At 43.0% G+C, this 26,249-nt stretch overlaps 1 protein-coding gene across 2 annotated transcripts in view; it reads right to left on the bottom strand.

Annotated features, from left to right (window-relative positions):
- Positions 1-21,400: 21,400 nt before the first annotated feature.
- LOC137033991 (lipocalin-like) overlaps positions 21,401-26,249 on the bottom strand; it is a 55,305-nt gene continuing 50,456 nt past the window's right edge. For both annotated transcript variants that reach the window (XM_067406531.1, XM_067406532.1), the window contains 4 exons: positions 24,350-24,427; positions 24,099-24,253; positions 22,050-22,215; positions 21,401-21,970 (listed from right to left, as the gene is read on the bottom strand). In XM_067406531.1, the coding sequence (XP_067262632.1) occupies positions 21,774-21,970; positions 22,050-22,215; positions 24,099-24,253; positions 24,350-24,427 (596 nt within the window). In that variant the 3' untranslated portion in view covers positions 21,401-21,773. The remainder of the gene's footprint in view (positions 21,971-22,049; positions 22,216-24,098; positions 24,254-24,349; positions 24,428-26,249) is intronic.

Genomic DNA, 26,249 nt, shown 5'->3' with positions numbered 1-26,249 from the left:
TAGGACTGGTTGTGAGTTTGCTACTTGCCTTCTCTCTTTCCTTCTCTACTTCTATTCTTGTACATAGGTGTGTATTTTCTTGTATATATATTTAGATGTATAACCTCTGTATTCGTAGTTTGCATATATTAAAACGTTATTCATGCTCGATTGTTCTGTTTGTTCTTTCAGCTGAAAACCCAAGTCACTTTAACGTTTTTCGATCGTTTTATGCTTTGATGTTATAATAGCAGGTTATTTTCATGGCCAGATAACTTTGTTTATAATATTCTGTGAGGGACTTAGTTTGCTGGACAAACGAACAAACGAATTTCTCTAAATAATTATTAAACCAGAACTAATCATATATGTAATTGATTATAATTCGTTGTAATTGATTCACAATATATGTTTAATTCCCCGTTGGGTCGATATATGAATCATAATTTATTCATAACCTTATGAATTATTATATTCATATTTCATCCATAAATTGATTAATAACCGCTACATTTCGTTACATCTATTTGGTGGAGGATTCGCGAGCAACGTTTTAAACTTGGTTTTCGGTAAAAGAGCAATGTAGAATAATTTTGTATGATTTAACTTACATGCGCGCTTTATTCAGTGAGAAGACGCACGGGTCCTCACTACGCACCGTTAACAAGCTGCTGTTTGTGTCTAGAAACACTGCAGGCATAGCCTTGGTTGACCGTGAAATACACTGCAGTCCATTGATATTTCAAGCTCGTATCTGTGAAGGACGACAATCTTTGCAGTAAGTTACAGTTTTGAATATTAATTTCAGCTTGAATTAACGAATTGAATCGTATTCAACGCGTTTTGAAACGAGTATAGTGGCGAATATTCCCACTAAATCTCTTAAGGCCTTATTATATTTGCCACTATTTATCTGAATTATCTGTGTCGTCCAAAAATTCATAATATAGCTGGCGCTCCTGGGTTACGCCGTTTGGCCTAGCTACCCAAACACGTGATCCCACTTACAAATCTAATCGGAGAGCAGTTCACCTGGTTTATCGATTGATGTGTAAAATTTGGAGCTATATCAACATTCTGATCCAATGTTGATTTGCAACCCGCGGCGAAGGAATCCCGCAAGCGTTACATATTCGCGTGCATTAAAGTTTGCACCAAAGGGACTGATTCCCAGAGTTGTGTACCCGTGAGTAAAACGGTACACATATATTTATGAAAGAATCCGCTGAGGTTCTATAGTTGTAATCGTGACCGTGCAGTTAAAACAGCGTAAGGGTCAGAACCCCACAAAGCGCTCGTTTTATATCACGAATTAAAGAAAGGGGATGCAGTAACTCTGACCAGACGCCAGAGGGCAGTCTGCTCAGGTGTGCCACCCCTCCCTACTTATTGGTTGTGTGGACTCAGTGACGCCACCGCGTGGACGTTCTGAGTTAAAGCCGCTCCATACTTTGAACTGAAATTATCTCCAAGTTATCTTTTGCTTCTCTATACTGCGGGGAGTTGTAAAAGTAATTTGCTTTTGGTGGTTATGCTTTCCAATCATTGTTGGAATGTGGTTTACTGATTTAAATTTAATTTAAACACGTTTAAATTTTTAATTTAAATTGTTTCCCTTCCAACAAGGGAATTCACTTTCTGAGAGTGCGCCCCCTGGTGGACACTGTCAGATAAGTCAATTCTTTTTTTCCCTTGTATTCTTTTTCCTGTATTCACAGATCTACTCTATTTTATTTTATTTCAGTTTATTTATTTTATTTTTATTCTACTTTGTGTTATTTCATCCATTCCCTTTTTGTCTTTTCTCTCTCTCAAGTTATTTCTTTAGTTTTACTTTGGAAATTCATTCCCTTTTATTACTTAATGTTTTATTTTATTCACTCTTAGTTCTGGGTCCTGTGTGTTATTGGCTGGCAATAATATTCACGCACACCCAAGCCTCCTTTATTTCATACACTTATTTTGAATTTAATTAAATAACATTTAATTCAATTTTAAATTTAAGTAGTGTCAATCAGTTGGCATTTTGCTATCAACAAGCAATTCTCTTTAGGAAAAATCTGCAAATAGGGAAGGCTTTCTCTTTTCTTTCTCCCATTCTGTTATTCTATGCACTCATTTAAATTTAATTGAACAAGTTTAATTCAAATTTGAATCAAGTGCCTCTGAATTATCCTCTTTTCGCCTTTTCCCATCCTGTTATTCTATGCACTCATTTAAATTTAATTGAACAGAGTTTAATTCAAATTTGAATCAAGTGCATCTGATTTGTTTTTGTTTTATGTTATTTTTACTTTTGTTCTGCTTCTAGCTAGTTCATTTTAGACCCCTACTCTTTTATCCTACACACTTAATTATTTAAATTCTATTTAAACAAGATTTAAATTGAGATTTAAATTTACAATTAAGTCGTGTTTACCTGACTGTTTGTGCACTTGCAGAGAAGGCCCTTCACCGCCGGGTGGCGAGTTGACAGTCGCCCCAGCGAGTTCCAGTGAGTGGAGCTGCCTGGCCTGGCGCTTCTTACACTAACCGTGTGTGAATCGTGGACATTCTGACCTCGTATCACGGGCAACACGCAAGGACATCAGCGAGTTGTGTATCAGGTACAGGGAGGCAACGAGACCCGGGGTGACAACAAGCGGCAATTTTGTTTAATTTCCCTGCTCAGGCTTCTGCACGACAGAACCGCCCGTTTGGAGTAACTGCCCATAAAGGGGACAGACTCTGAGTTCAGGGAAAACTCAATCTTGACTGGTCACTCGGGCCGTTGGCGCAAATACCTTACCGAAGTGCGCAATTGTACTGGTGTTCCCTGTTTGAGAGGTTGCACCGTGTTACAAAGGGGACAGGTGGCCACGGACACCGCAGTAGAGTGTTTGAACGTCGAGGAAAGGTTGCCTGCCATTGAGTTCTTATCTGACCACCCACAATTCACCCAGGCCTAAATTAGTGACATACAGTCATTTCACCTAATTGAAAGCCACAGAATATTACATATTCTTCAATTACTCAGGTGCGGGCCAACCCTTATGCTCTCGATCCATACCATCCCTCTAGGTTTTATGACGCAACCGTGCACTCGCCTGACACCGTCATAAACCCAGCTGGAATAGGAAGTTTAATATTCACTTCTCCCCTCTAGCCCTTCTGTTTTAGTTTATTGCGATTCTATTTTTATTCCTTTCTATTTGTTTACTGCTCTATTTCTCATTTAATTGCATCCACCCTGTTCTGTTTTGCTTCTTTACTGTGTTTGTTTCTTTCAGTTCATGTAAAAGCAGAGCCTGTGAGAGCCATCACGGAAAACTGAGTAATAGATAGACGACCGAGCAGCGAGAGTCATCAAAGGACTCTTAGGGCTACCGCCTGTCAAAATCTTTATTCAAATCCGGCACTCACCCACACAAATTGACCCGCGTGGTCCTTTTGGCTATCGACAATTAAGTGTCTAGCCTACATTCCACTAACTGTCTGCACCAGTTAACTGGAACCAAACCAAAGAATTATATAATCATGCATTATTATAAGTCGTTATTCCTGCGCGTGCTTGCATTGGTTCTGTTTGTGCTGTCTTTCTCTCGCCAACAGCAAGCTAACGTGTTCAGAGCAGCCAGCCCCAGCACCCATGGGGACGGACTCAAGACCGGGTTGGGCTCCCTGACCAGCACGATCCTGCCCAACGACGCTGTGGATCCCCAGCACCTAAGCAACGAGCAGCTGGACGACAACCTGAATCGACTAATGGCCCACGATCCAATGCCGAGCTACAAAGAGTGGGCGAGAGTCATCCGAGCCATCGCCCACAACCTCAAGCAGGCCCAGATTCATCGTCACCACAATCAGCGACTCGTCGAGACCCAGGACCAGCGTTGGACAGCGGATGAATCCAAACCCGAGCTGCAGGAGGAGCTGCAAAGACTTCAAAAAGCCCTTGCAGAGCTCCACCTGGAGGTGGAGCGTAGAAAACTGACTGGAAAACTCCAACACAGCGAAGCTCCCCTAGCCAAAGCAGAGACTACGCTGAAAGACAGACACACTAAAGCCCTGACCTGTGAAAATCATCTCAAACAGGCCCAGAAAGGAGTTATGGCTCCAAAACAACAAAGAGACTATGTGAATGAACTTGACACTGGTTACAGAGTACTGAAAAGTGGCATGGGAGGGGAAACACACATCACCGAGTTTCCCCTAACCAGTCAAGAAGCCCTAATTCCAAATGGGGTTAAAAGTCCACTGCCCAAAACGTCCAACGGCCAAGAACCTTCTCCAGCAGCTGTCACATCCAACTGCCAGCACCTGCGACAGGTTCTGATCCAAAAGCTTTCTGACCCTGCATCAGATCAAGGGCTCCCTGCTGCCATGGACCTAAAACGGGGCAGACTGAATAACCCATACACTTTCTACAGCCGAATGCAAAGAGGGTACTACGGAGCACGTAACCAGCCAGCAACGGAGGAAGATTTCATCTTCAACCCTCTGCTTCTCCGAGAGCTGCACCCTGCGGTGAGTGATCATCTGGCAGCCTTGGCCTGCTCAAGCAGCATGTCTATTCAGCAGCCACAAGACTTGGTCGACGAAGCTCAAGCCAAGCAGAGAACTGCGTCTAAAAAGACTGTAGAAAATCCAACCAGTTACCCAGACTCCGATCACTGCCCAGAAACCTGTCCTCACCTTTTTGAAAGACTGAGAAATGAAGCTGAAAGACAAAGCCAGACTCTCAAGTCACAAAGATGTGAGCTGAATGTGCAGTCTCACAGTCCAAATGAGGTCCACCTTGAACACACAGCTCCCATGCACCACACCATTGGTCGAGTGAGCCTGGTACCTCCTGTGTGCGTAGCGCAAATGGACATGTTTCTCTGTTTCACCCACAAAGACCCGCTAGACTGTTTTGAGCCCTTATTGAACGCCAGACCGCTGAAAATCTGGGCTCAAGTGTGTGAACTTCTGCCTTCTAACCGCGGGAACCCCGTCTTAGAGCACAGTTCAAGTTCGCTACCCGGCACACTTCAACCCACCATAGACTGTAGCTCCCTCTGCTCCAAGGTCATGACAGACTCACAGCTGAATGATGTAACTACAACAGACATTATTCTCACACTGTGGGCAGACAACTCAGCCTTCAGCCACACGCTGTTAAGTGCTCTCATTGAAGGAACACCGGACCTCCCATTTGTCAACATGCAAATACGCTTCCCATTGGACTTTCGTCTGTCAACCATGATGACCGTCAAGGACATCTGCGTTGTGAACTTCAAATGGAACAACCGGCATTTAACCCATCACTTCCTGGTCCTTCCAGACCTCCTGATGCACTCTAATGCTCATACGGACAGTGCAAATGAGTTGTTGTGGGCCCCAATGACTGTACAGCTTCCTGTTGTTCCTGTCAACACTGCCAACTTCCTGTCAGGCCAGACTATCCAACAGGTCTGCATCCTGATCAACATACAGGAACCTGTAGTACCACCTTACACCAAAGGGGGTGCTGTTTGGATCAACATACAGGAAATTGTAGTACCACCTTACACCAAAGGGGGTGCTGTTTGGCTCAACAGGCAATGTGGTCAAACCCTAAGCCACATGTTGGGCTCCTTCACACTGTCACCTGAAGGCGTGGAACTTGGACTTGCTCTAAAAGCCACACCGCTAACTGAAGTGTCACCCTACGTAGTTCACAGCTGGCTCAACGAATGCATGGTCACAGACATCAGCATTCCCAAAGCCCACCATCTAGAATGGATAATGGACCACGGCCCCTATGACTTTGAACGCAAGTTAACAGTCATTAACTTAATACCAGCTGCCATGGTCCCAGAAGGAAGCTTAAGCAACACAAGTTTCACAGCATCCTTCAAGAGCATCTCCATCACTTCCATCAAACTGGTACCCACAGAACAGGTGCACAGAACGGAGCTGATGGAGGACAAACACCTTGCAGTACCCACAGTCGCTAACCAGCCTGCCTGTGAAACTCAGGAAAGCGCTGCACCTCGGACAGCCAACCTGACAGCTTACACCACAACAGAGGAGCCCTTCCCAAGGTTTGAGCCTAAAGGCCAACAGATCCAGAAAGATGCAAGTGCGCTAAAGAATGATGCAGACTGTCGAAGACTCAGAAACGTCTTGCACAAATTCAAAGTGACATTTGACAAAGACCTTTTATGCTGTGGTCTCACTAAACTTCACTTAGTGCATAGTGCAACACACCCAAATGCTCCTCCCACCTTAATCAGGCAGTACGAAGGTCACATCGCCCCACATGAACCAGTACAGGAGGTTGTTCATTCAACAGAAGGTAAAGGTGTTATCTGCCCATGCAACAGCACCTATTCAGTCCCTACCTGGTCCATTGTCAAACCAGACAGCAAGTGGCGACCCACCAGCGACTTCAGGAGGCTGAACCAGCAGGTGCCACTGCCACAACGTGCCAGAAAGCACAAGTCTGCACGGAGCGCAGATTCAGCTGCCTATCAAAACTGCTATAACAGCACACCAGCGTTGACACTTGAGATACTGGTACCCCAACAACAGCGACCAGCCTGTCACAGATACCTCAAAGAGAATGCGTGCCAAGGAATGCCCACGGCCTACATCGATGGACGTTCCTACAACCATGAGGGCATCCCACAGGCAAATGCAGGGGTACGATGGTTAAGAAACCAACCCTGCCAACCACAGAACAGCAGGTGGGGTCCCCAGTCATGTCAATATGGTGAAGCAGCAGCTACCCTCAAAACCCTTCACGTCTCCTCAGCTCATAACATCAGGGAACTCATGTGCACAGACTCACACTTTGCCAGACCTTGTTTCACATGCCATCTTCTGGGCTGGAAACAAACTGGTTTCAAGACTGAATGCAACAAGCAGGTGAAACATCAACACATGTTCCAGACACGTGATCACCTCACCCAAGCACACGACATGATCGTTTACTGGGAAAAGGTGAAAAGATGCTTGAAGCAACCAGGGCGTGACAAAGGTGTGAACGACCAAACTAATGCCCTTGCCAAGACTGGCACACTGCATAACAAGCTATGGTCACACCCACCCCATTCACCCACCCTTAGTGTGGCAACAACAACCCGCAGCCAGCGGACTGTTCCTGCAACATTTCCCACCTTACTGCCACTGCCACTGACAACCAAACTTTCCAACATTTCCATTCGAAATGTTTTGTACCACCACTCAGACCCCTCCAACCTCCCATCCCGGCATCTGGTCCCACGGCGGCCCCTAGCAACAAACGACTGCACGAGACCGACCACATGCTGCGTGTGGGAATAAACTTTCTAAAGTATGTCCCTGATGTCCTCACAGCGCCAAAGCTTGTACTGCCACAGGGCCAAAAGGGGGGTGAACTGATATACACCCACGACACACCATGTGCCAAACACCATGGCACCAGAACTATTTATGAGACTTTGGAACAAGTGGCGTACCGGCCCAGCATGCAGAAAGATGTGGCAGAGCACGCCAGAGGATGTCAAGTTTGCCGTCACGTCCAGACTGCAAACGAAAAGCACCGAGCTCCACTGCAAAACCGAGGAGTCACGTTTCCACGGTCAGTCGACCAGAAAGACTGGACGGTAAAACCTCCTCTTATGCTCATGGCCATCACAGACACCATACAGGAGTCAACTCCGGTGTTCCCCACGGAACTACTGATGGCACGGCAGGTGCCACTGCCGTTGCACCTGTACCAACCAGGAGACTTGAGTCTCATCACAGCCTGCTCCCCTCATCAGCATCACAACAAGCTCCGCCTACAACTGAGAAAGCAACTCGCAACACAGAGCCAAACCCTGCAAACCACCTGCAAATCCTGGAAAGGTATTGCGGTGGTTCTCCGCACTCACAGTTTCCTGCTGATCCAAACGGCGAACTCAAGGAAGCAACTGTTTACAGTCCTCCAGAATGACTTTGCCCAAAATCAGCTGGTTATAGCTCTGTTGACAGACCTGCTACGAGAAATTAGCTTCCCTATGGACAGAGTGGCTATGAATAGGATTCCTCAGTATCCTACACAAACTGTGCTGGACTTTGCTACTGGCAGACCCAAAGACACGGTCAATGTCAGGTGGCGGCAACGTAACACCCATGCCAAGAAACACACCTCAGTTGCGGTAGCCTACCACAACAGCAACCCACGGCTGTGCCCGGCTCCCCACTTTAGCAGGTGTAGTTTCACCAAAGACTTTCAGTACTTCTGCCCAAACCAGCTCTTCCTCAGAAACCACACTGAAGGAATGGGCCGGTTGCAGCCCATGACCAGCAACACACGCTGCCCTGCCGAGGCCAAGCCTCGCGCCCCAGTCAGCAGAGCACAAGCCGAGATTGTGGGTGATCAACTGCTCATCCACACCCCCACTCATGCTGCCACCCTAACCTACAATCAGCACAGCACCGCCACTCGTGTCAACCTGCCCAATCCAAGTAAGTGGATCCAGGTACCCCTGGGTTCCATCCTTCATCGCAGCCATCTGGCAGTGTACTGTCTCTCAAGCAAAGAGGACCAGTCAGAACTGGAAATCCCATCCTCCTCCAGGAATCACCATCACACCTTAGATCCAGGACTGGAACTGAGGATTGACAAAGGGAGGTCCCAGCTAAGTGACAGCACTCCCATCGATGCAGCCCTCCAAGCACTGCCTGTCCTGACCAGCTCATCTAAAGCCCAAGCTTGGACTGCTGCCAACACAGTCCGTCGCTTCTCCATGGCAATCAAGTACACACTCGCCCTGGGCCTGGCCTTCATCCTATCCCAAGGGATCAAAGGGATGCAAGAGTCCATGGACCGGTGCTTATCTGCTCTCCCTCAAGGACTAGTAGGAACCACCTGCTGCGTGACCATCCGGATCCATGTGCCATCGAACTTGGCTACCATCCAACGAAGTCCGCACAGGAACTTCGTTGGCCGAAAGGGGGAATCTGTAGCCTATGCACACGTATCAGGATAATCAATAAACTTTGGAGTTTTCAGAACGCTTTTAACCTGATGAACTTTGTTTCTTAATCACTAAATCGGCTCCGAACTGTCTACTAAAGATGAGCCCACTTGACACCTTTGTGGCCCTCCGAGGTAACACAGCAGGCCCAATTTCCTTGCTCTTAGGACATCAAAGGGGCCCCTCATGTGGACTACGGGCCAGATCCACATTCCAGCACCCACACACACTGGCACACACAAAAACACACACACACAGACACACATACAGAAACACACAAACATACACTTTTAACTGCATATATATATATATATATATATATATATAGCACCACTATGCTGAAATATATATTTCATATATTTTAGGGCGTATACATGTTTCCTAGTGTTTAAATTAGTGTATTTGTGCTAGTGTGCATTTTAATGATATAATTTTGTCTGTAAACCATAACTTCTCTCCTATGCCTTTCTGACCTATCGAGTTTGATCTTGTTTCAAAGCTCCGGACTCGAGCTATTCATTGAGACATGTCACCAAACGGACAAATGCATTTTTCTATGTGTTTAATGATACTGTGAAGAACACACTCCTTTTGGAGATCTGATCTGGTAGTCATAAATCATTGGATTAAGTCGTGAGGCCAAACAATGGGAAAGCTTTCCCGCCAACTTTGCACCCATGTTATTGGCTACCCCACCTCAAGGAGGTGTGTCGGCTTATCTGTCATAAAAGCAAAGACGCACAATTTCTGGTGCGTTCTCTCCCGATTGTCTCACGAGCATCTCGTGCACGTTTTTCCCGGACCTCTCCGGTGACCACGCGCTGCCACCGCGCTCAGCTTCGGGATCGCCATCTTCCAGCGAAACTCACTCTCGTCCTCAGTTCAAACCTTCCCGCTGAATGGAGGAAGCCGACGAACTGCACCAGCGCTAATCTGAAATTCGACACACGCAACCAATGCAAGTATACTGCCGTTTCTCAATCTTAGATGATGAAACTGATTTCCGTGCTGGCTTAGGACTGGTTGTGAGTTTGCTACTTGCCTTCTCTCTTTCCTTCTCTACTTCTATTCTTGTACATAGGTGTGTATTTTCTTGTATATATATTTAGATGTATAACCTCTGTATTCATAGTTTGCATATATTAAAACGTTTTTCATGCTCGATTGTTCTGTTTGTTCTTTCAGCTGAAAACCCAAGTCACTTTAACGTTTTTCGATCGTTTTATGCTTTGATGTTATAATAGCAGGTTATTTTCATGGCCAGATAACTTTGTTTATAATATTCTGTGAGGGACTTAGTTTGCTGGACAAACGAACAGTTTCTCTAAATAATTATTAAACCAGAACTAATCATATATGTAATTGATTATAATTCGTTGTAATTGATTCACGATATATGTTTAATTCCCCGTTGGGTCGATATATGAATCATAATTTACTCATAACCTTATGAATTATTATATTCATATTTCATCCATAAATTGATTAATAACCGCTACATTTCGTTACAAACACATCTACCGACTAGTGGATGCGATTACATGTGAGGATACCGGCTCTACACGTAGGCTGTAAAACCTAGCGAACGTGTTTGGTGTCGCCCAGCCCGCAGCTATACAGATATCTGTCAGCGAGGCGCTATGAGCCAGCGCCCAGGAAGAGGCCACCCCTCTGGTGGAGTGGGCTCTCAACCCGAGCGGGCAAGGCACGCCCTGGGATTCGTACGCCAAGGCGATGGCATCCACTATCCAGTGGGCCATCCTCTGCTTGGAGACAGCCTTTCCCTTCTGCTGGCCTCCGTAACAGACGAAGAGCTGATCTGAGGTCCTGAAGCTTCGCGTTCTGTCCACATAAACGCGCAGAGCGCGGACGGGACAGAGCAAAGCTAGGGCTGGGTCTGCTTCCTCCGAGGGCAGCGCTTGCAGGTTCACTACCTGATCTCTGAAGGGAGTGGTAGGAACATTGGGCACGTATCCAGGTCTCAGGATGACGTAAGAATCACCGGGCCCGAATTCTAGGCACGTTTCGTCGACCGAAAATGCATGCAGATCCCCTACCCTCTTCAGGGAAGCCAATGCAACCAGAAGAACCGTCTTGAGAGACATTAGTTTCAGGTTGACTGATTGCAAAGGCTCAAAGGGATGACCCCGGAGAGCTGTGAGAACCAGGATCCCAAGAGGGTACGGAGGAAGGGCGAGGATGATTCAGTCTCCTGGCCCCCCTCAGGAACCTGACGATCAGATCGTGTTTCCCCAGGGACTTACCCTCAACTGCATGGTGATGTGCGGCGATAGCGGCAACATACACCTTCAGGGTGGAGGGAGACAGCCTTCGCTCCAACCCATCTTGCAGGAAGGAAAGCACGGATCCGACCGAACATGATCGGGGGTCCTCTCGGCGAGAGGCGCACCATTCGACGAACAGGTTCCACTTCAACGCGTAGAGACTCCTAGTGGAAGGAGCTCTAGCGGAAGTGAAGGTGTCTACGACCGCTTGCGGGAGATCACTCAGAACCTCCGCATCCCGTCCAGGGACCACACGTGGAGGTTCCATAGATCGGGACGCGGGTGCCACAGGGTGCCCCGTCTCTGAGTCAGGAGGTCCTTCCTCAGAGGAATTGGCCAGGGAGGGGCTGTCGCGAGGAGAATGAGGTCTGAGAACCAGGTCCGAGTGGGCCAGTACGGAGCCACTAACAGAACCTGCTCCCCATCCTCCCTGACCTTGCACAGGAGTTGTGCGAGAAGGCTCACTGGGGGAAACGCATATTTGCGCAGACCCGGGGGCCAACTGTGTGCCAGGGCATCCGTGCCGAGCGTGCCGCCGGTCAGGGAATAAAACCACTGGCAGTGGGCAGTTTCTGGGGAGGCGAACAGGTCTACCTGGGCTTCGCCGAAATGCTGCCAAATCAGCTAAACTGCCTGGGGGTGGAGCCGCCACTCCCGTAAAGACGCGGGGTGACAGGGCCAGCCCGAAGGGTAGGACTTTGTACTGATATGCCCGACCCTCGAACGCAAACCGCAGGAAGGGTCTGTGTCGAGGCAGAATCGAGACATGAAAGTATGCGTCCTTCAGGTCTATTGCTGCAAACCAATCCTGGGACGGACGCATTCGAAAATGTGCTTCTGCGTGAGCATCTTGAACGGCATCCTGTGAAGATACCGGTTCAGGACGCGCAGATCCAGGATTGGCCGTAGCCCACCGCCCTTTTTTGGTACAATGAAGTAGGGGCTGTTGAACCCCGACTTCATATCGGCTGGAGGGACCGGCTCGATTGCATCCTTCGCCAGGAGGACAGCAATCTCCGCCCGGAGAACAGGTGCACTGTCCAACGACACCTGAGTGAAGTGGACACCCCTGAAAACCGGGGGACGCCGGGCGAACTGAATCGCATAGCCGAGTCTGATAGTGCGAATGAGCCAGCGGGACGGGCTGGGAAGCGTGATCCACGCCTCCAGACTCCGAGCCAGCGGGACCAAAGGCACCACAGACGCACCGGTGGTGGGGCAGCAAGGCAGAGAGGGACCCGACTCGGACGGCATGGGAGCGGTCCGGAGTGGGGTCGGACTCTGCGAGGCAGCATTGGGAGGGGGCTGCCAGCGGCGAGGCGGGGCCTGGCACACTGGCAGAGACACCCTGTTGTGACCTGGAGTTTGAGGAAACTGCTCTTTTTGTGAAAAGGTGGGTACCGCTGGACTCCGGGGAGCCAGCGGCGGTTGATAGACAGACATCACAAATTCCCCCCGGCCCTCCTCCGGGGGTGGGAGAGACGATGGTATTCTCTCCCGAAGAGCGAGAACCTTCCCCTCCAGGTTGCCCGTCTCAGGGCCGTGTTTTCCTTTTCCGTTTGCCACCGGGCTTAGCTGAGATGGGCTGGGCACCACGCCCGCGACCGGCACCCTGCTGCCTGGCTGGTGTAGGCTGCTGCTCTGCCGGCTTAGCAGGGGCGGAGGACGACGCGACGAGCGGGCTGAGGCTGAGCCACGGGCGGCTGGGTGGAGGCAGTAGCGGACCGCCGTGGCATGACGTGACTGATAGCCTCAGCCTGCTTCTGTGCAGCGGAGAACTGTTGGGCGAAGCTCTCCACTGCGTCGCCGAATAGGCCGACCGGGGACACGGGGGGATTTAGGAACCGCTGCTTGTCGGTATCCCGCATGTCTGCCAGGGTCAGCCAGAGGTGGCGTTGCTGGACTACCAAGGTAGACATCGCATGACCAACAGCGCGTGCTGTCACCTTCGTTGCCCGGAAGGCAAGGTCGGTGGCAGCGTGCAGCTCCCCGAGCAGCTGTTGGTCAGGACCTTCCTGGGGCATCTCCGACAGCACTTTTGCCTGATAAACCTGCAAAAGGGCCATCGCGTGCAGGGCAGAGGCAGCCTGCCCACAGGCACTGTATGCTTTCTCAGTCAGACCGGCTGAGAATTTACAGGCCCGGGACGGGAGACGCGGCTCACCACGCCAGCCAGTGGCCGTTGGACACAGCTGCATCGCAACAGACCGCTCGACTGGCGGGATCCTCGCGTACCCCCTGGCTGCCCCGCCGTCCAGGGAGGTGAAGGCGGACGCGGGACCAGGCCTCGCACGAACACTATACGGTGTTTGCCAAGACCTGGTCACCTCGTCATGCACTTCCGGGAAGAAAGGCATTGGGGCGGGACGCTGGGTTTGACCAGCGCGACCCCCCCCCCCCCCCAAGTACCAATCGTCCAACCGAGATGGGCCGGGACATGGTGGAGGGTTCCACTCAAGCCCGACGCACAAGGCGGCCCGGGAAAGCACAGCCGTCAACTCAGGATCCGACTCAGGCCACGCTACCGTCCCGGAGGGCGGCAGCGCGTCCGGGTCTTCCCCCGAGGACTCTGGCTCACCTTCCGATGCTGTGATCGACATCTGATCCGCTGCCGGCGCACCAAAGGTAACGGCTGGACAGTCCGAAGAGGGCCCAGCGGAAACCAACGGCGGCAGGATGGGTTGTGGTGCTGAAGAGGCGGCAGGGGCCCGAGGAGCATTTCCGCTCGGCGGGGAAGCCCTGACCGTGATCCTCAGGTCACCCTTCCTATACACCGCCGAGCCGTCATTCCGGCCCGGGCCGGAAAAAACGGTCGAACGGGGCATAGGAGAGGGGACCCCCGCTTCCTGAGACTTCAGGAAGGAGAGTCTCGACCTCAGCACCGCGATAGTCATATTCCCGCAATGGGAACATGAACTATCCACAAAAGCTGCTTCAGCGTGCTGAACGCCCAAACACGAGATGCAGCGATTGTGCCCATCAGCAGGGACCAGGGAACGACCGCACCCAGTAACGGAATGACATACTGTCAGGGTTCGTCTGTAAGCTCTTTTAGAAGGGGAAACAGTCAACTCGCTCGTGCCGAAGCACACAGGGAGTGACGCGATGTGCCAGGTACACCACTCCCTGGACACACCGAGGAACCGGCCCAAATCGCAACACACACTTCACTCTTAGGCGTGTGCTGTGAAAACAGCAGTTGAGAGCTATAGCTCGGATCCTCGGGAGCTTGCGACCTCGCTGTAGCACCGTCACACCGGCTTGCTGTGAATCCTCTTCGAGGCAGTTTAGTTCACAAACAGTCTTCTTGAACAGGACACCACTGAATGGCTCCGAAGCGAAAGACCGAGTGCGATTGCATCTGCTTCCTATTTATATACACCTGTCGGAGGCGGTGCGCATTATGCAAATATCGCACGCCAATTCCATTGGCTTGTTTTAGTTTACACGAAGCTGATAGGGCTCTCTAAGCGATATCCCAATTTGTCGGTCACTACTGACGTACGTCGAACGTGACCGACTGAAAGGGAACAAGATATTTAAGGAATACCTGGAATAAATGAATGATAAAATACATTTATTTTAAAGATTCAGCAAAGAAACACTCAACCGTTATTAAAATTACATAGGAAATGAATACTGGTCATTTTTGACCCATGTTGCGCATTAGAAGGGTAGTGATACAAAAATGATTTTTATTAAAAAAGTAAGTAAGAAAAAATGAAATTGAGGATTTGTGATCATCAAAAACAAGTTGATTGAGGAATACCTGGAATACTGAATGATGAAATTAATTTCTTGCAAAGATATAGAAAATAAAAACTCAGCCGGGTCATTTTTGACCCATGTTGTGCATCAAAGGGTTAAAATGATACAAAGTATTTATAATTATCTGTCAGTGATTTTTAAATTCTGTACATTTTAGGTTAGTGTGACCTGGTGGTCAAGATTCTTCAAAAAAAAATATCGTTTGTGAAGAAAGAAAGTCATACAGGTTTGGAACAACAGAAGGGTGAGTGAATATTGATTGAATTTACATTTCTATGGGAACAATTCTTTTAAATGAGTTTATATGAGAGAGTGTGTGCATTTTTATATTTGACAGAATTATACCATGAAAGGATCACCATCACTGAAATCCAGGGAAATGATTAGGTGAATGTTTCTCTCTTTTCTCAGCACTGAGAAGTAGGGTGAGTTGAGCAACAGTCCAGCGTCTTCAAAGTCTCTCATCTCACTTTCCAGTAGAGCGACGGGCACGTGTTCATCTGACAGTATTTGAGTGAGAGATCACAGTGTGAAATGAGTTTATTATTCACATGGAATTGCCAGTTTTCAGCAAGTCTCTTCTCACCTGTCATGTTGTGGAGAAAGTCATATTTCCTGCCCCAAATCCACTCAGCCATGCATGTAGAAATGCTCGAGCAAAGATCTGTACAATGAAATAAAAAAGTTTCTTCATTTGTTCTTAGGTTTCTTAAATGGTTCTTAGGTCAGTCTTTGCCCGTATATGGTTTTTACATGACTATAAGGTTTTTTTGGTGATTCAAAAAGTTCCTGATGTTTCATTAGGTTCTGCAGATCAATGTTTTTTTTTTTTTTTTTTTTTTTAATTTTAAAGAACTAGAAAATAATAAGTTCTTGTAAATTCAATTGATTAGTCTATGGCAACGGTTTTCAAAACAGGGATATCACAAAGTCTGAGAATGTTGGTGCATTCATGTCATGCCAGAAAAAAGAAAAGTATTTTAAAAATATCAAAAAAGCATATCTTGTATTTATATATTTTCATATTTCACACATCGACCTTGTTGACGACTCCTCATGGAAAATGAACCATGAGCTGGTAATTTTATTTAATTATTCAGACTCACGTTTACTGATGAACATGTAAATAATTATATGGCAAGGAAAATAAAATAATAATAATAAAAAACAATTTCACTGTAATGTGATTGGTAGTTCTCAAAATAAATTATACCTCTCTAGGGTCCTAGTATGAGAAAGTTTGGGCATTGGGAATTAAATAAAAATGTTTTACCTTTCTCCGTTTCCTCACATCTTGAAGGACTAAAGAAATCTGAAGAAGAAAAAAACAGAGTTCATATGAAAATGATTTGACTCAGTTTTAGGCAGAACTGATTCTTCAGAATAAATGAAGCTGCACCTGTTATCATCGGCCCGAAGATTTTCTCAACCTCCTCTCTCTTAGCTAAAGCGCTGCTGTACAAAGCTGCAGAAAAAAACAATATACAAATAAACACAATAAACAAACAGGAAGTTTAAAAGAAATGGAACAAAAACCAATCATTTTTTTAAAATAAAATATGTATATATAACAGTTAGTTGTAATCAGATTTCAAGGTAGATTAAGAAATCACATTTCAACAAATTTATTGAATAATTTTGCTTGACTTTTCCTATGAACATTTATGAAATGTATTCCATCTTAAGAAATTTGAGGTTAAATTATACATTTTTATTTATTTATTTATTTATTTATTTAGATTTTTAGTTTTTGGAATTGGAGCCTATTGCTGATCTGTTAATTGATCTAATGTTGGACATGGTCTTTACGTCATGCATTTAAGCCCCATTCATACCATTTCTCAAGTGCAGGCAAGACAGGACAGAGAATTTCTAGAGCAATTTCATGGTTCTTTATGATTTGTTTGTAACCACATGCATGCATATAATAAAATGATGCACGGAACAGAAACTGTTGACAGTCTTAGTGAGTCTGATTCATATATTGATTATTACACATTATTCTCACAGTGATCATGAACATATAGTGGACAAAATTCTAAATAAAGCATACATCCATGAAAATAAAATATAAAACACTAATACAGACAATTCACATTAATACAGTGAAAATATAAACTCAAGTAACCATCATTTTACATATATTATATAAATGAAATGGAGAGAGAAGAACGCAGCCTTTAGATGGCGCAGTTACACAGCAGAGCATGTGCGAGACGACACAGCACATGTGCTAAAAGCTCACACTCAGCTAGGGCTAATATTTTAACACAGAACACTATAAAACTTGAATAAAACACATACCTGGGAAAACAGCACCAAATAGCTTATCAGCATACAGCACATCAATGTCGCATATAAATTCTTAAATTAAATAAACAGATGTTCGGAGTTTACAAGCAGGCCAATTAACACACTCTTCATCGTATAGTCACAAACAGTGTTGGGCACATTACTTTAAAAAAGTAATTAGTTATAGTTACTAGTTACTTCTCACAAATAGTAATGGAGTTAGTAACTGAGTTACATCATTATAAAAGTAACTAATTACCAAGGAAAGTAACTATTGCGTTACTTAAAAAAAAAAAAAAAAAGTCAAATAACTTGAATGCCCCAAATATTAAATATAAGTTTAAGAATAAATTATTCTTGATCGGACTCGTGACTCATGATCCGCTCTTGCTTATGAAATTTCTCTGTACTGTAGGCTACTATACGTGTTGGTAGCCATTAAAGAAAATTTAGTTTCATATTTATGTTTAAATAGTCCTATGTTATGTTTTAAATTAATTTACTTGATTATGAAAAGTGAACAGCATGAGTAAGATAGGATTCATCATAAGATGTGCAATATATCGGAAGTCATGGAGTGGGTCAGACATGATGTTGACCACTTCATTAAAGCTGCTGTCCGCAATTTTTCCACTTTGTCGCCATCTCTGTTTGAAACATGCGATTGCAGTCATATGCGGAACAGTTATCTGTACGTGCGCTGTGCTTTGGCATCTAATGCTAATGCTAGTGAATCTAATGCTTGCCGTCAGTCACCACACCGGTGTGGATACTGTATTTCAGAATCACAGATTCTACGTCATGAAAGTATGACCCATATAAGATTTTCACTGGAAAATATAATCTGAACAAGTAAGTAACATGTCTGCCACTTTTGTTCTGACCAACTGAGGAAAAAAGCACTAGGCCTACAATAAAATCGCGCTGCCAATGATGATTAAATCTAACGATCGCTTAGCTCGGATCATGCCAAACCATGCAAATTATTATTACTGTTATATTGTTCTCAAATTGATATTGTTAATAACATCAGCATTGCGTGACTGTGTATTTAGTGTGTATGTATGTTTCACCTGAAGATTTCAATTTCTGTAGCCACTCCACAGTCCAAGTCTTTTGCTTTTTGACTATGGGTGAATCTCCAGTTGTCATTGATGATTGTCATTTGGATCTTTCTGGATTACAATCCGCCATCAAAATGATAAGTTTAATTATTTCAGCTGCTGTGAGAACAGGCTATAAATGTGCTGCTACCGGCAGCGTCCTCACGTGATAAAACCAATTAGCCTGGACTCCTTCCTTTGTTTACGGATGTGATGTAATGACGCACAGATGCATGCTCAAATTTCCCCGCGGAAATCCGCCATGTCGCTCTTATTATAAAACATTATTACAAGCTTACTGTTGTGAATCGAGACAAGATAATTAGATAGTTTTGAACACTGGCTGGTTATGTACTTTTTCAAAAGTTGATTTTGGATAATTTTTAACCAAAAAATGTTGCAGACTGCAGCTTTAAGTTTTGTTTTGTAGAAAGCCTTTCTTTAAGGTGAATTTTGTTTTGTAAAAATTGTTTCATCAACCAATTCCTTGGATTTAATAAATAAGAAGCAAATATAGCAGACAATATAATCCTGGCAGGCACGGGCGCGATCACTGGCGTGTGAACTGGAGCGCGTCTTAGGCCCTGTCCCAAATGGCGCACTTCATGTGGACTTTCAGTCTCGTGGACTTAAATTGCGCGTGCTCACCGAGTCTACGAGTCCGTAGGCCGTCCTATTCAGCATTTTAACGCTCTGAAGTGTGCTCAGAAGCGCCCTCTTTGTACCCTTGAAGCATAGATGCAGGCTCCGCACACTTCAACTACCCAGGAATCCTTGCGAAATGCCAATCAGACAACGGATGGGAGGAGATTTCGCTCAAGAGCAATTGATGACATGGCTGATGTAAAAGATTTAATATAAGTCTAAGGTGTCCCCTGAATGTGTCTGTGAAGTTTCAGCTCAAAATACCCCATAGATTTTTTTTTATTCATTTTTTAAATGCCTATTTTGGGGCATCATTAAATATGCGCCGATTCAGGGCTACTGGCCCTTTAATTCTCGTGCTCCACGCCCACGGAGCTCGCGCTTGCCTTGAAAAGTGCATAAACAAAGTTTACACAGTTTAGACTTTACAAAGTGTTCATCATGCATGCGGCATGCATGCGGCGGATTATGTGAGTATTGTATACTGTTGTATTGTTTACATTTTATTCTGAATGAATTTGAGGCTGTGCTCTGTGGCTAACGGCTAATGCTACACTGTTGGAGAGATTTATAAAGAATGAAGTTGTGTTTATGCATTATACAGACTGCAAAAATGTTTAAAAATGAAAATAGCGACGGCTCTTGTCTTCGTGAATACAATGAGAAACAATGGTAACTTTAACCACATTTAACAGTAACTTACATTAGCAACATGCTAATGAAACAAATTTAGAAAGACAATTTACAAAAATATCCCTAAACATATCATGATATCATGGATCATGTCAGTTATTATTGCTCCATCTGCCATTTTTTGCTATTGTTCTTGCTTGCTTACCTAGTCTGATGATTCACCTGTGCAGATCCAGACGTTAATACTGGCTGCCCTTGTGTAATGCCTTTCATAATGTTGGGAACATGAGCTGGCATATGCAAATATTGGGGCGTACACCCCGACTGTTACGTAACAGTCGGTGTTATGTTGAGATTCGCCTGTTCTTCTGAGGTCTTTTAAACAAATGAGATTTATATAAGAAGGAGGAAACAATGGAGTTTGAGACTCACTGTCATTTCCATGTACTGAACTCTTGTTATTTGACTATGCCAAGATAAATTCAATTTTTCATTCGAGAGCACCTTTAACACAATCGGCGTCACTTTGATTGTGTATTGTTATATTATATTCCAAAAATCATGTCCTTGAGGACGATATTTCACCCATACACGACGGTCTGGAAACATCTGCTGCTGCCTGACACGCAAACGCTAGCATCATTTGTTGTTTCTGGCTCTTTGGGAAAAAAAAAAAAGAAAAAAAAAAACTGTTCGACTTCTTTTAATCCTGTTGTGATCTACTCGGTGTAATAATGAATGATTTTTTTGTATCATCGTTCCAACTGTAACGCTTTGATGTTTATGAAAAACATCAAAGCGTGAGATATAGCACGCAGTTTATTCATTTAAAATTTCGTATTTTTTCATTTCGAGTTATATTTCATTGTTTCATATTTAATTATTTTTAAATTAATTTAGTTAAATCGTTAGTTTTAAAGAAGTTATGTTCAAAGCATTGTTTCCCGCGATTTTAATGTGTAAATGCATTTATGCCGCTTCAGAGGAGCACTAAACAGTCTGTGTAAATGCATATTTTTGTATTTTCTCACCACACACGTCAAAGCTTTTGTTTGCACAGGTCTGTCTCCCACATCTGCTTTTCTTTTCAGAAAATGATCCATATTACAGTAACGTAGCCTAATGTTACTGCATCTGAACGAGCAAACGTTCAATCTGACTTGTTGCGATATTTACATAAATTAGCTTTTAGATAATGCATTTTGACTTGAACTGAGTGTTTTTGATCATATAAATTCATAAGAACAATTAGATAATTAGAAAAATAACAAGATTTGTAACAAATCATTTGTTAATTAAAAAAATAAATATAAAATAATTTGGGTGTAGTCTACCACGGCCTACACGGCCCACCAGATGGCGCTCCAAGTGTAAACAATACAATCCATGGCAGTTTGGAGGCATTGCAATAAAAATATTACACTTACATTGAAAGGATTTTTAATTTAAGTCTAACTTATTAATTAAACATTAAATTCTCTCCTATTACAGTGTGCTTGATCCTTTACTGCTTCCTAAACTCTGTTTAGGGTGTGTCAGACATTTCTAACTGACCACCCATTTCAAATGTGTCCAAAATCCTAGAAAAAAAAAGAAAGAAAAAAAAAAAAGAAAGAAAATGACTAGAGCTCTGGATTGACCAATCAGCATCCAGGAACACAACTATCAGTTTTGTAATAATGAGCATTTGCGGTGTTTGCTATATATCAAATGACCAGGACAAAACCTTATTTATCAAGAGCCCTTTATTAATTAATTGGAACAGAAACATTAACAGGCAAGAGTGCAATATTTGTTAAAGTATATTGCATAACATATATTTTTAATCTGCAATTCCTGTTATCATACATGCAATCCAGTCTGTTATTGCTGATTTGATTATTAATGATCAGATATTTATTGCTTAATGAAGTTGAATTGTGAAAAAAACAGATTGAAACATGAAGAAACATTTTTAACATTAAACATAAATGAAGCGCAAACTTGATCAATCTCTGATGCTCTTATAATGGCACACAAATCACATTTTGCAGAAAAGGTAATAATGCTGATCAATGATTATTAAAGATAGAAAAAGAAACAAAACACCATTTATTGTTAAATCAACTATATGAAAATCAGTTTATTCTGTATTTAGATAGATTACTGTTATTGTTAAACATTTTTTTCTCAATGATCTCACGAATCACTTGCTTCAACTTTTCTTTATTGTTTTCAATGTTTTTTCCAGCTATGTCCATAAGATCAGTGATCATCTCAGCACTGTAAGAACCTTGAAGAGTCTTATATTTGCTCCTCCAGTCCTCAATTTTATCTGATGGAACAATAACATTTAAATCAGAACACAGTTGATGTTTCAGTTTTATTCTGGACATTGTAAGATTTTAACTTGCCTCCACAGTTGACCACATTAAAGAGAGGGATGTGTATCACAGTTGGAACATTTTGGCCTTTGAAAACATAGAAGTCCTTCGGTTTCTCCAAGTCCTCATGGGATATGTTGACCTCAGGGAAAGGGATGTTTAGTTTCTTGCACATCTTAGCAGCTTCCGTCACCGTCTGTAGTGAAAAAGCATTGCAGTGTCACTCTATTAAAAGTATTGCAGCATCATTTAGTTAACTAAAAGTGGAAGTACTGATGTGTCAGTTGAGAAACTGCCACTGAGATAAATGGGAATGCTAAAGGATCGCTCTCTCCATGTATTAGATTTTCATATATACCATGTAAAGATGGTTACATTTAAACATATTTAAATAGTTTTCAGCAAGATTCTTCAAAAAAATCTCCTTTTGTGAAGGGTTTGGAACAACACGGGGGTGAGTAAATTATGCCTGAATTTCCATTTATTGGGGAATTATTTCTTAAAATTAAGTTGTTTTTCTGTAATTTAATTAAAAAAGTAAAACTTAAATATATTCTAGATTTATTAGACATAAAGTAAAATATTTCCAGACTTTTTTGTTTTCATTTTGATGATTACTGCTTGCTTCTCAAAAAAACCCTCAAATTATTAGAATATTTAATTTCAAGTTCTATTAAATTACCATTCTCAGGGTATAAATACTGGGTTTAGGTCAGCAATCCCAACAGCAGTCATGGGGAAGTCTGATGACTTGACAGTTGCCCAGAAGACGATCATCAAGACCCTCTACAATGAGGGTAAGCCACAGAGGGGCATTGCTGAATGAGCTGGCTGTTCGCAGAGTGCTGTGCCAAAGCATATTCATGGAAAGTTGACTGGAAGGAAAAAGTGTGGTAGGAAAAGGTGTACAAGTGAAAGGATTGACTGCAGGCTTGAGAAGATTGTCAGGCGAAGCCGATTTAAGAACTTAGGAGAGCTTCAACAGGAGTGGACTGAAGCTGGAGTCAGTGCATCAAGAGCCACCGCACACAGACGTCTTCAGGAAATGGGCTACAACTGTCACATTTCACGTACCAAGCCACTTCTGAACCAAAGACAATGTCAGAAATGTCTTACCTGGGCTAAGGAGAAAAAGAGCTGGACTGTTGCTCAGTGGTCCAAAGTCTTCAGATGAGAGCAAGTTTTGTATTTCATTTGGAAATCAAGGTCCCAGAGTCTGGAGGAGGAGTAGAGAAGCTCATAGCCCAAGTTGCTTGAAGTCCAGTGTGACGTTTCCACAGTCTGTGATGATTTCGGGTGCAATGTCATCTGCTGGTGTTGGTCCACTGTGTTTTTTGAAAACTAAAGTCACTGCACCCGTTTACCAAGGAATTTTAGAGCACTTCATGCTTCCTTCTGCTAACCAGCTTTTAAAGATGCTGATTTCATTTTCCAGCAGGATTTGGCACCTGCCCACACTGCCAAAAGCACCAAAAGTTGGTTAAATGACCATGGTTTTGGTGTGCTTGACTGGCCAGCAAACTCGCCTGACCTGAACCCCATAGAGAATCTATGGGATATTGTCAAGAGGAAGATGAGAAACAAGAGACCAAAAAATGCAGATGAGCTGAAGGCCACTGTCAAAGAAACTTGGGCTTCCATACCACCTCAGCAGTGCCACAGACAGATCGCTTCCATACCATGCCGAATTGAGGCAGTAATTAAAGCAAAAGGAGCCCCTACCAAATATTGAGTACATATACAGTAAATGAACATAAATTTCCAGAAGGCCAACAATTCACTAATTTTTTTTTTTTTATTATTATTATTTTTTATTGCTCTTATGAAGTATTCTAATTAGTTGAGATAGTGAATTGGTGGGTTTTTGTTAAATGTGAGCCAAAATAATCACAATTAAAAGAACCAAAGACTTAAAAGTACTTCAGTCTGTGTGCATTGAATACACAAATTTGAGTTTGAGTAATTTGAGTTGAATTACTGAAATAAATGAACTTTTCCACTACATTCTAATTTATTGAGATGCACCTGTATATGAGAGTATGTGTGCATTATTAAAATAGAGAGAATTATATTTAATACCATGAAAGGATCACCATCACTGAAATCCAGGGAAATTATGAGCTCAATGTTTCTCTCTTTTCTCAGCACTGAGACGTAGGGTGAGTTGAGCAACAGTCCAGCGTCTTCAAAGTCTCTCGTCTCACTTTCCAGTAGAGGAGCAGGCACTGCTTCATCTGACAGTATTTGAGTGAGAGATCAAAGTGTGAGTCACATTGAGTCACATTTATTATTCACACTGAAGTTCAAGTTATAAGCAAGTCTCTTCTCACCTGCCATGTTGTGGAGAAAGCTATATGTTCTGCCCCAAATCCACTGAGCCATGCATCTAATAATGCTCAAGCAAAGATCTGTACAACAAACACATTTTTCAAAAAAAAGTTTTTTCGGTGGTTCTTGGATTCCCTAAATGGTTCTTAGGACAGCCTTTGCCCATATAGGGCTCTTAAATATTAGTCTCTTTGAAGATTCAAAAAGTTACTGATGTTTCATTATAGGTTCTCCAGATCAGTGTTTTGTTTTTGTCTTAGCTTTAAAGAACTAGTACATAGCTGTTTTTTCAGATTTTTTCAGATTTTTTTCAGATTAATAACAGCTTCAGATTTAATATTAAATCACAAAAGTACTTTCTGTGATTCTGAAATTGAAGCAACAGTACATTTGTTTTTTGAGTGTTTAGTTAGTACAACTGTTTAATTAGACTGTTTAGAGACTTTTGGTCTAACATATACAAATAGCTTAAAATTACAATTAATACAAAAATGTTCTAAAAATGACATAACTTTTGTTATAATAATGGAAGATGTACACATTCAATTTCTACTGAACAATATTTTCATTTTCGGAAAATGTTATATTCATGTTATATTAATTTACTGAAAGTTCCTTAAAACAAAGCCATTGTTTTCTGTTTTTTCAGAAAGAATTTTGGATTTACTCTAAATCTTTAAGAATGGTAAAATTTAAAAGTGGATGAAGAACTTGGTTCATTGAAGAAATTTAAACCATTAGAAGACCTGGTTGCATGATTCTTTCCTTTTTCGTGTTTTCCCCCCCTATATTTTTGGTTCATTTCTATATTGTGCTCAGTTATTTTGGCTATATAAAAATAAAAACCACAAGACATAATAATAACTGAATTTACACAAAAGATCCAGTTCAAAAGTGTATATGCTTGATTCTTAATAGTGTGTGTTGTTACCTGGATGATCAAAAGCTGCAAACATTCACTGATGCCCAAGACAACACAACAAAATAAGAGAGCCAGTGGGTTGTAAAGCTATTAACAGGATGACTGGAAATTCTGACTGGAATAAGACTATAAGTTCTTGTTTTATTTAAAGATCTACTTTTTTTTAGTTCTTTCAAAAGCTTCATAAAACATTTTCCAGAAGACAAAATAAAAACAATTTACCCCCCAACCCGGGACAACGGATGGAAATTAGCCTTTGGCTACAATCCGGTGTGTTTACATTCATGTACTATCATGTCTGTCCATTAACACACACTGTCCCTATCAAATAAATAAATAAATACCATCCTGTGCAAATGTTTATATCCCCTTAATTTTAATGCATTGTTTCCTTCTGGAGTATCAGTAAATGTTTTCACCATTTGTAACAGTTGGGTATGAGGAGAGTCCCAAACATGGATCTTATCATAAAGAAAATTATAAAAACAGTTGTAAATTAATGACACACAGTACTGAGAATAAGTTAAGTATATATGAACTGCTTAATTTGTGTAAAGGCAGATATTATATATTGTGGACTATATGTAAACATCTCATAATAATACATTTTTGTTGCAGTGCTAAAAAAAAAAAAAAACTATTTTTGATCTCACTTATTTATTTTTTAAATTATTGATATTTTGCAGATTCTGAAAGGTGTTATCACATCAAATAATAGGCTACTATTCAACAAATAGCACAATATGCTGATAGTATATCTAGAGCTGAACATAACTGAGCAAAACAATTTTATATTTTACTAGAATAGTTACATCTATATACATATTTTTTTTTAGTTTTTAATTTATTCATTTTTGAGATTTTTCTTGACTTGGAAATCACAATTTTAAAATTCCAAGCTAAATTCTCAAATGTTCCATGATCATGTAGGAATATATTAACGGTGTGTGCGAGTTTACATAGAGACTAGAGCGCATTTA

The sequence above is a fragment of the Chanodichthys erythropterus genome, chromosome 13 (assembly GCF_024489055.1).
Source record: "Chanodichthys erythropterus isolate Z2021 chromosome 13, ASM2448905v1, whole genome shotgun sequence".
Lineage (NCBI taxonomy): Eukaryota > Metazoa > Chordata > Actinopteri > Cypriniformes > Xenocyprididae > Chanodichthys > Chanodichthys erythropterus.
The sequence above is the reverse complement of the archived record's forward strand: the minus strand, read 5'-3'. Positions and strand labels throughout refer to the sequence as shown.